The 11260-nt window shown below is 43.7% G+C and overlaps 1 protein-coding gene across 1 annotated transcript; it reads left to right on the top strand.

Annotated features, from left to right (window-relative positions):
- The first annotated feature begins 3550 nt into the window (after positions 1-3550).
- Positions 3551-6195, top strand: LOC109527492 (keratin, type I cytoskeletal 19-like). Its single transcript, XM_019889477.1, has 8 exons — positions 3551-4055; positions 4227-4309; positions 4401-4557; positions 4654-4815; positions 4894-5019; positions 5479-5699; positions 5800-5813; positions 5900-6195. Exons 1-8 carry the CDS (start codon positions 3624-3626, stop codon positions 5947-5949), a joined length of 1245 nt encoding a protein of 414 aa, XP_019745036.1. The 5' UTR covers positions 3551-3623; the 3' UTR covers positions 5950-6195.
- Positions 6196-11260: the final 5065 nt, after the last annotated feature.

The raw sequence follows: 11260 nt of genomic DNA, 5'->3' as shown, positions 1-11260 counted from the left end.
GTGGATGCGTTCACTTCAAGTATGCAGTGAGCTCATGTTGGCTTTACTTGACTTCTCTGACCAAGCACTGGCATTGGAAAAAGGGAGTGGGCAGAAGATATTTCACACAGTCATGCAGTATATCACAAGTGAACACTCCCATAAAGTACACAAGCATTTAGATAAAGTGAGCAGGAATGTGTTTGAAGATTTGTGGGCGATACAGAAAAAAGTTCAAGATAATGCGTAATTATGGATTGCAAATCTTTGGATCTTAATTCTACGCAAGGGTTGTGACATACAGACTTTGCTCCAAATCCTGTTGCACTCATGCTGATTTCGTAGGAGTTTGAAATTCTCTTGAAAATCAGGACTGTTGCAAAATCCCGGCATGCATGCACACGAACACGCACACACATACCCGTGCTCACAGACGCACACAATGCACGGGTGATTGCCATAGAATTATCGCAACAGGCACTATAAATAAATTCAGGAGTGAATAATTATGGAAGTTTTTTTTTTCAATTCAACGATGTAAGCAAGAGTCATTTGGTTTGGGTGTAAAGGCCCATTTTCCACGTTGCATGAAAATGCTGTGACTGCAGAGTGAAATGCACGACAAAGTTTTGTCAGTCTCTTATAGATATTCTACTTTGTGGCCTGCACTTAAATGGGACACTTTGCTGCACACATATCAGGCAGCATATCCAACAGTTTGAAATGAAACTTTCACTCTGAAGCCTGGTACATGCGTAACAATTTTGAAAAATGAGAGACCGTGTCTGCCATTGTCGCGCATGTCAAGGATTTTCAATTGTTCAGGATTATCTTTCGAGGCATTTGATGATCGGGTTTTTGGAGACTTGGATGTTAAATGAAAATCAGCCTCAAAACACACAAGATGAGTCTACATACTTGACTTCCAAAAAAACCATACAGTACATTCAAAATAATGTCATAATTACATGTAAATATCAATGATTAAATGTTACAATTAGTGCAACAGTCAGAAGCAGAAGCAGCTGAGAGAGAGAGCGAGAGAGAGATTGTTTTATTGTCATTTTATGTTTTATGACTTTTGTCTTGGACTTTTTTCTTTATTCTTTCTATATATATATTTTGTGCAGCTTTATTTGGATTTTTATTGACATACCCATGAATTGTAGACTTTTTTTTTTGAACGATTTCGATTTTTTTGCCACATTCAAAATGTTTCAATGTTACGTTTACTTTTGGGGAGGGGGGATTATGTTTATATTTCCAACAGTGCTATTTCCCCTTATTAAAACCGGGTTAGGGGGTTGGGGGGTAGTGAAACAGATTTATGGCATTTCCTTTCATTTTAACGGGGAGAGTTGTTTGGACATATGAGTGATTTCATTACATGCCTGGTAATGGGATGGATGAAACTCATAAGTCAAGGCACCACTTCATTAGATGTACAGTAAATGTAACACTATCCTCCTTATTGTAAGATACTGGGCTCACAGTCGCAGTCATTTTCATTTTTGAGACGCTCCATTTTAAGAGGTACGATTTGCATGTCATGTTGCTATGAAGTAGACACAGCAAATGGGCGTTTACTTACTTGCATACTGGAGGAACATGTATTATTTTACTGAAACATTAACATTAGCCACAATGTTATCTTTTGTAAGGCGTGGTGCACCCTGGACTGGTTGCGAGGAAATTGCAGGATGCATTCCATTTACAAATTGTGATGCAATTATGGCGGCCCGGTAATCGAGTGGTTCACAGTGCAGAGGTACCGGGTTCAATTCCAGCTCTGGCCTTCCTGTGTGGAGTTTGCATGTTCTCCCCGTGCATGCCTGGGTTTTATCCGGGTACTCCGTTTTCCTCCCACATTCCAAAAAAAAAAAACATGCATGGCAGGCTGATTGAACACTCCAAATTGTCCCTAGGTGTAAGTGTGAGCGCGAATGGTTGTTCGTTTCTGTGTGCCCTGCGATTGGCTGGCAATCGGTTCAGGTTGTCCCCTGCCTACTGCCCGAAGACAGCTGGGATCGGCTCCAGCATCCCCCGCGACCCTAGTGAGGATAAAGCGGTTCGGAAAATGAATGAATGAAGGAATGATACAGTTATTTCTTGTTGCACGTGCGAGGAAAACAAGTAGTTCTGGGAGGTCACATGAAAAAAAAAAAGATTTTACTTGGAAGTACATTTTGTGTCACATATTGATGACAATTAAAGGTGTTAAATAATCTTTACGTCGCTGCAATGTGAAAAGAACGTGGAAAAGGCTGACTTTCCTCCATGCTTGCAACAGAACTTCACTACTCCTTTACAAACAAAGGCCAGAGTGTTGGTCTTTGTGATTTTGTTTGTTCAAACACCACTTTTTGTATGTTCACCTCGAAGTGCATTGAGCAAGCAAAATAGTTTGTTCATCATACATCATACAGTGAAATTCAAGGCAATCACCAAATGACTGAACAGGGTTTCATGAAACATAGCAGTGAAAGATCTCTCACAGTACTGCAGAGTGAGACCAAACCCTGTTGCTACAACCAATAAGAAGCATGAGTCATTTCTCCCTTTGGCTGAGGGGTGATGACCCCACAAGCCTCTCCCATCTCCAACAGCTAGAAAAGTTGGCCCAGAGCCTAAACGGAGATAAGGAGTTGCACACACACTTGCACTCCAGCAGTCCTGCATGCACACACGAGAGTAACACACAGTCCCTTCATACGCACCGTTTCCTCCCCAAAACAGGCCGTAACAGGGGCCAAAATCAAAACACTCAAGAACACACACATGCATGCGAGCGCACACACAGGAACTGGGAGGAGATGTCGAGCGTGATATGGTGAACAATAGAGGCACAGATTCCTTTCTCATGGGCTTGTCAATAACTAAGGGGAAAAAAAAACATATATATATATATATATATATATATATATATATGGTTTTTTTTTCTTTAAATTAAATGTTGGCCATAAGGTCACCACCACAAGTTCAGTTATGAAACGTCCACTCCTCCTACAGAGTGCGAGGATAAGTCCATAGTTTTTTGATAGGAACAACGTGCATGCTAAGTGATGACATTAAAGTTGTCATGCATAAATGCAAATAAAGCAGCGAGTCACTTCATATTTGCATGTGAATATTCAAAGTGGTATGAATGAGAGTAGACTAGCAGGTATTTAGATAAGCATGCAGAAATGTTAAAAGTGACACTCTCAGACACACACACGCACACGCACGCACACACACAAACGCACGCACGCACACGCACACACCTGTACAGAACTCTAGCTCCCTCAAACATGAACACAAAAGCAGCAAAACACACACACACACACACACACACACACACACACACACACACACACACACACACACACACACACACACACACATTCCACGAGAGTGCCCTCATAGTGGGAAAGGGAAAAAAAACCCCATCGGTCCTTAAAGAAAAACAAATGGTGGTTGTGTCAAGCCTGTGTTGAAGGGCAGAGCAAAACTCCCTCCTTCTCTCGCCTCCTCCCCTCCCTCCCACCAGCCAGACCCGCCCCAGGACCAGCACTATATCAGGAGTCGGCTTGCCGCTACCCATCTCCACTCCTGGTTCAAGCGGCTCAACTCCTCTCGTCTCCTCTCTTGAAAGACTCTCAGCCATGCAGTCCAGCTACAGCATCTCCGGCGGGCCCATCACGATGAGCAGACAGAGCTACAGCTACTCATCCAGAGCTGCGCCCAAAGCTCACAGCTTGTCCGGACTGAGCCTCAGAGGTCCTCGCATCTCCTCTTCCAGCATGCGCACTGTTTCATCCGGGGTCGGCGGCGGCTACGGCGGCGGCTACGGTGGCGGCTTAGCCTCCTTCGACCTGTCCAATGCCTTGGACCAGAACACCATTCAGCTGAACGAGAAGGCCACCATGCAGAACCTGAATGATCGTCTGGCCTCCTACCTGGAGAAGGTGCGCTCTCTGGAGGCTGCCAACGCCAAGCTGGAGAAGCAGATCAGAGAGTACTACGAGCAGAAGGGGCCTGCGGCCGACAGGGACTACAGCAACTACTGGGCCATTATCAATGACCTGAAGGACAAGGTAGGCTGGCTCAACACCATGCAAGAAGTTTGCACTCTTGTTAATCATTACCATGGAAAACTGATACAGGTTTTAGAAATGTCGATTTGGCTCATACGTATGATTGTATCAAGTAAAAAACAGCTGCTGTCTAACGCATCTGACCAATTCTCCAAATGCACTCCAATTTAGATCATGGCCGCCACCATCGGCAATGCCAACATCCTCCTCCAGATTGACAACTCCAAACTGGCTGCTGATGACTTCAGAACCAAGTAAGTGTAAGATCTTGGCTAGCATAGTTTAGTTTAATCGGCGCTCATATTCCAAAAATCATGTTCATTCCACTTTCTTTGACAAAATCAGGTTTGAGCATGAGCTGATGATGCGGCAGTCTGTTGAAGCCGACATTGCCAACCTGCGCCGCCTGCTTGACCAAACCACTCTGACTAAAGCCGACCTGGAGATGCAGATTGAGGGTCTTCAAGATGAGCTGGCCTACCTCAAGAAGAACCATGCAGAGGTACCATATTGTTCACGAGTGCAATTCTTGTTAGAACGCCCTCTCAAAAGGTTTAAAATTCTAACTTTTTTTTTTGTGGGCGGGTGTGCTACTCAGGAGCTGGCAGCGATGCGATCACAGCTGTCCGGCACAGTCAATGTGGAGGTTGACGCCGCACCCCAACAGGACCTCAACAAAGTCCTGGAGGAGATCCGCGCCCAGTATGAAAGTATCACAGATAAACATCGCCGCGACCAGGAAGCCTGGTTTAATGAGAAGGTGACACAATTTTACATTAAAAAAAAAAAAAAAAAACTCATATACTTTGAATTATACTGAGGGCTTTTCTCTCCCTAGTCGGCCGCCTTGACCAAGGAGGTGACCATCAGCACAGAGACCATCCAGACATCCAAGACAGAAATCGGGGACCTGAGACGTACACTGCAGGGCCTGGAGATCGAGCTGCAGTCCCAACTCAGCATGGTGAGAGACGAAAGCCAGACGGCCTTCACACAATCTCGCCTTATATGAGCAAAAATTCCCAGATGCCTCTCTTGTCCAGGGAAAAGGAGACAGTGATAAAGGGTGCGGAAGGAGGGCTTTACAGAAGAATGCGTTTGGGAGGCAAGGGGGAGGGGTGGACTGGGAGAGGAAAACATTTCACAGTCTGGTCAGATTCTGGTAGACACTAAAGAGCTTGAAGAAAAGGGAAGGAATGCAGAACACGATGGTCTTGTAAGACCGCGGGTCACTGGAGTTCAAGAAGGTCCCCCTGTGACTTTTGCAACGAGTCAAAAAGGACGTTAAATAAAAACACTAAGTGTTGAAAACATAGCCACAGTGTCAGATACAATTCAGGGTGTGGCTGGTCTGCGTTATTTTTCACATTCAGTGTGACAGTGGTGCAAGTACACATGCGCTTCTTGTTGTAACCCTCTACAGAAAGGGGCGCTGGAAAACACGTTGGCAGAGACAGAGGCTCGTTACAGCGCCATGCTCGCCAGCTTCCAGAACACAATCAACATGCTCGAGGCAGAACTCGCCAACGTGCGCGCCAGCATTGAGCAGCAGGGCCAGGACTACAGGATGCTGCTGGACATCAAGACCAGGCTGGAGCAGGAGATTGCAACCTACAGGAGCCTACTGGACTCAGAGGAATCCAGGTAGATGAAAACAGACATATTTGGAGGGAACGTATATTGGAGAACATACATTTTGAACCGGCCAGTCATTGTTCCTTTTCTCTTTCCTTTCTCAATTCAGGCCAATTGGTTCAGGTAAGTGATGCTTAATGCCAGGCAAGGATATATTACATAACCGCATGGAAACTTGAAACGCTGCCATGATTTTGTCTTGTTCACAGGGAGCAGCAAGACCACAGTCACGACCACCACTGTGCGCACTTCCAGCTAAAAGGCTAAAAGGGCCACCTGGCAGGACAACAAACGGTTGCAAACACACGCACACACACTGTCTAATAAAAGCTGTTACACCTGATAAGTGAAATTAAAAAAGAACTGACAGAAAATGCAAGTTGAAGGCTGGGCTTGAGACTGAGAGGAGACGGAAGGCTGCGTTAAAGTTCACGGCATAGAAGAAATGTCTGTATGTGTGTGTTTGCATGCGCCGTCTAAACAATAAACCTGCTGGTGAATACAAGCTGTGTCATTTTTGAGACTTCATCTTAATGCTGTGACAGCTCTGTTTATGCAGTTGTTATAGCAACGGAGTTACAATGCGGGAGGTGGGAAATGGGGGCGGTGGAAATGTGTGTTCCGCAAGGACGGCATTGTCAGGAAACAGGTGAACAATGGTCAAACGTATTCATGTTAAACTCGGTGCCCTCAAAGTCTGATCAGAAACTTGAAAAGAGATGAAAACTAAACAGAGCAAGTGACCCCTGGATTTACTCAGAAGACACACCCTGAGGGCTGACTAATCTGTGCCCTGAAGGCTGTCGAACACTGTTACATAAACTCCTGTTACCTAAGTAACAAGAACACGTATACTTCAATATAGACACAGCGACTGGGAATGAAAATAGGGACAAACTGAACAAAGACAGGCGTTGTTAAAATCTGGTACCGGGCTGCACTTTGGACCCATTTATGATGGTGTGTAAAAGCTATGAAGAGGGTGGCGGGGGGAGGGAGGGCGGGTGCTTGGGCCGAGCCTCTTGATCACTGCATGGACATAATCTTAGCTGTTTGAATGGAATAGGAACAAGAAAATGAGGTGCGCTATATAACTGCCACACTGTCGTGCTACCGTCAGCACAGTTCAGCAGTAAAAGCAGCATAATGCCGATGAGGAGTTCACATTTCTCAAACAATGGTGTAATGTTTGCTTTGGACACACAGAGATTACACAGCGGGTGGGAGTGCAAAACCCAACCCCCACTGGGAAGCTTTACGGGCCCATATTTGGATCCGTCTCCAGCACCTCTGTTACATTACACTGTTTATGTAAAAGACGTTCCGAAGCCAATGCGATAACAATGTCAAAATATTTCCTTAACATAAACGATAAGATGTGTCGGAACTAGTCAAGAGTGAACTGTTAAGTATACAGAAAACACCAGTTTGGAGGTCAAGGCGCTCAGTCTCACTCCATCCTTTCTGAGTTAAATGCTGAACTTCCTTCTATTATGTGTCTTAATGATTATATAGTAAAAAAAAAAAAAAAAAAGCAGGAAATGTTTTGCACAGAGCTCACCGACCTGAGCATGTGTTGCCGACAACCCAAAACTATGTTTCAAAGTCTCTTTTTGTTATTATGAAGTAATAATGTAGTATGTCTGGGGAAGACAACAACTGATATCCTAAAGTGGCTCGACTCATCTTATTGCTATCCGCATTTTTTGGGGTGTTATTTACAACATAATAAATCCATGCTGTCCACTCTGAGCACATACCAAGTCGTTAAAATGATCATGAACTTAATTACTGGATGTCCAACGCGCGCGACTCAATTCTTACACAGTAATGCATTACATTGTTTTTGCACTTACTTTTCCGCGGACTGTAACTGAGTATAACTGCGGCTGTTTTTATTCGGTGTGATGGGGGAGGCTTGTACTGTAATGGTGTCGCAGATTAAAGGTGAATGGCCGGCTTGTTATCAGAAGATTGCTGTTTTGACTCCTGTTTCCTTCAAACATATCAAAATAAATATCCTTGAGGAAGATATTGAACCAAGAGTTGTTTAAGCTTAAATGTTCCCACTATGTGACTGAGGAGGCATTTTACCAGCTCCTAAAACAATCGACCGGTATTTTGCTATAGTAATATACCACGTATTGCAAAGCTGATTCAGAAAATACGATTCTCGTGCAGCCCGGCAGGACCTAATGAACAGGTTCTTCCTAATCCTGATGACTTTGCAACAAAGCCAAGAATGTTGAAAAGTACTGGACAAACTTTAGTTTGAATGGTTGCCAGTGGTGAGACTGAACGTTTTGTTATTATTATGAACACTTACAAGCCAGTGGTGAACCGTCAGGGCCAGCAAGGCCTTCTTTGCTGGCCTAAATCAGAAGCACCAAAGTACATTTACACTCTAAATTCTAGTATTCATTTATTTTCAACAGTCTGTTATCTTTATTTCATAGTGTTTCTCTTGGCTGCACTCCTTCTTGCATGTGTGTGGATGTTCTTTTTCTTTTTTTTAATCTAATCACATTGCAGCCTGTGTATTGGCATGTCAATCTAATCTACCCATGGTCTCCAGAATCAGTAGTTATTTTCAAGTTAATTGAAACTACGTTACCGATGGGAGAGTTCAGTTTAGTATAACCAATCAGGCTTCAGTTTTGCCCACAATTTTTAACGTCAGCATTTTTACATCCGCTGGAAGGAGCAGGGCAAGTTGAAAAGGCTAAACATCAAACATATAAATGGAGTAAACATAAAAGCTAATGGCATTTCCCGATCTGAGAGGCTTCTGCCTTTGTTGGGAATTTGCCCCATCCAATATGGCCACCGCATCTGATGGGGCTCTGCCAGGTTTCTACAATGAATGTATCGAGGTTTGTCCTCATATTCAACTCAGGAGGCTGTAGGGCCTGGGCCACATGGTATGGTGAATTTATTTAACAACTTCACTTAGACTATTAGTAGGAGGCAACAAGGTGGAAATTTCAGTTTTTCAACAACAATCCATTCCTTTTCTATGTCGCTTGCCCTGACTGAGCTGGATTCTATCCCAGATGATTTGGGGCAGGAGGCGGGGTATGTCCTTTTTCAAAATGTCATTATAATGTCTGAATACCTAATTTGTATATACTGTCATGTATTTTGTCTTAATGAGAAAATGTCTTTATTCATTTCTGACTGTGTATGTTTTATTGCTAATCTAAATTCAAAATGACAGCAGCAGCGATAAGAGGTACTGATTAGAGGTGGACTTTGACGGAAAGTCTGCATGAATTCAGATAAAAGACAGGAAGCCACGTCAAAGGGCTCGCTGCCTTGTCATGGCCGCGTGCCATGCAAGGCGACCTTGAGGTGACCAGAGAGACTACTTAGGAAAGGAGTATACGCACAAAGACATTCATGACTGCATAGTATAAAACCTCAACTACATGTATGTGTAATAAAATTGAAAGCCAGGCATAGTAAGTTTAAGGCTGCTTTTTGTCAAGTATGCTTGTGGAACATTCCCACCATGTTTTAACCTCGTTTTTCCTTCTGGGTACTTCTGCTGCACTTTAGGATGTGTAAGCAGTAAAGTCACTCAAACATGAAATGTCATCATGGAAATTTCACAAATTCAAATCCATCTCTCATACCAGTGACATATTTAATTAGGCATAAGTCAGCCCTCCCAAAGTTGAACCGAAGACTTGACGCTGCTACCGGGAGGAATGTGGCAAGGTCCTGGAGTTGAGCAAAGAAAGAGCATTCTTCACGTGGCTGCTGGCCTGGACTCTATTCTAGAGCCGTGTTCGCTTTGACACACAAGCTAAAAGGAAGGCCTAACCTGCTTGCAAATGCTCTGTCATGAAACATCACTGCGCAACTTTCCAAAGTAGGCCTGGACGAGAGGTCGGAATTGAACATACCCCAAAACCACTTCAGATGGTTTCAGGCTTTGCCAAGCCTGAGGTAGCTCTTTTGCATATATGGGTCTCCTCTCTGTGTGGGAACAAGCCTCTTTTGTCCATTGCCACCATTCGAGTCAAGCACATTGGAATCATCAACAGAAACAAGGTTGGCTGGGCAGTGCAGGATGGCTGGTGGGTGGGAATTAAACAGGTAGAGCTGGCTGCAACTACCACACCCACTTTTAATCCTCGCAGTCATAGACAAGGACACAAGCTAACGTAATTGGGCAGGGCTCATAGTTCTGGGGATAGAAGACTTCATTTGATACACAAATACATGGTGTCACTAAAACAGGGTTTACGCAAAGAAAGGCTTGGATCACTCTGCATGTCACATCCACCTGTAAAAGCCATCACTGGGGTGGGTTTATTTGTTCTGGAACGTATCCCAGTTTGAGCTGGGCGGAGAAACATAGCTGTCGTATGTATTGACAGACTTTTGTTCTGACAAACCTGACGGCCATTGCTGTGTGAGAGAAAAAAAAATTCCCTTCACTCCAGAGAGGCAACGTGAGGCACATTTTCCCTACTTGTCAAACTGTAACTGAGTATGTATATGCTGCATCATGAGTCTACTTTTCCAAAAGCTCTGTGCGGATGTGCCTGACTATTAGGAACATAACAAAAAGGCATTCATTGCAGCAGCTACAGTGCACTTGCAAAGCCAGCCGTTGAAAAACAAGTAAGCTCAGCTCAAAAGAATGCTTTTTAATCCACACCAACCAAATGGTCATGGCGTGTGAAGCAGAGTTGATTTTCTTTTACAAATTTATTGTCTCATTTTTATAATGCCGTGCATAAGTACACCGGGAACCAAGCCTTTTTAATGAGAATAATGGTCAGTTTTGATTGCCTCTGTCAAAAGGTATTCACCTGAGAGAATTTCTGTAATTGTCAGAATGCGACTGTACTGCATCATACTAAGTTACCATTAATACATAATTTAATTCTACGCACTTAATTTGTAGCTCATGATACTCGGGAAATTACACTTTAAATTAGGTTAAAAAAAAAATCCCCTGCACACCCCCAGATTAGATTTATGCAGCCTTTAGCTAGTCAAATCAATATGAGCGGAAAAACTCCCAACAACCGAAAGTTAAAGTAATACTGCCACCTAGTGCTCATTTTTAGTAGCATGTTAAAGGTTTCCAATGTTTGTCAGTAAAACCCCTCCCTGCCGTTGGCTGAAAATACACAACCATTTGAGTATTGCTTTCAAACTTAGCTTGTAGCAGACGCGTGCACATTTTCAGCATGACATCTTTGATCCACTGGTGAAAAGGACACTTTTGATTCGCTCCTCTTTCATCTATAACTGCTTCAAACAACAAAGTGTATGTAGGAAAAGTGGTTACGATTGCACGACTGTGTCTTATGTGTTGTGTTGTATTATTTTGTCATTTTATGTCAACTGTTCTTTTGATGGCGGAGTGGGCACCCGCAGCGGCTCCTCTTGTCTGGTTGAGAGAGAGGAAATTTCATCTGTGCTGTCTTTTGCACATATGTGCATTTGACAATAAAGTTGTACTTGATTTGATTTTTGTGCTGTCAGTAATGCCTTAAAATGCACTAGAGCCCCGGCTAATAGCATGAGCAACTGCCAGGCGCTGTCAAGTA

Source organism: Hippocampus comes, unplaced genomic scaffold (assembly GCF_001891065.2).
Source record: "Hippocampus comes isolate QL1 unplaced genomic scaffold, H_comes_QL1_v1.1 scaffold86, whole genome shotgun sequence".
Classification (NCBI taxonomy): Eukaryota; Metazoa; Chordata; class Actinopteri; order Syngnathiformes; family Syngnathidae; genus Hippocampus; species Hippocampus comes.
Note: the sequence above shows the minus strand (reverse complement) of the source record. Positions and strands in the feature narration are given on the sequence as shown.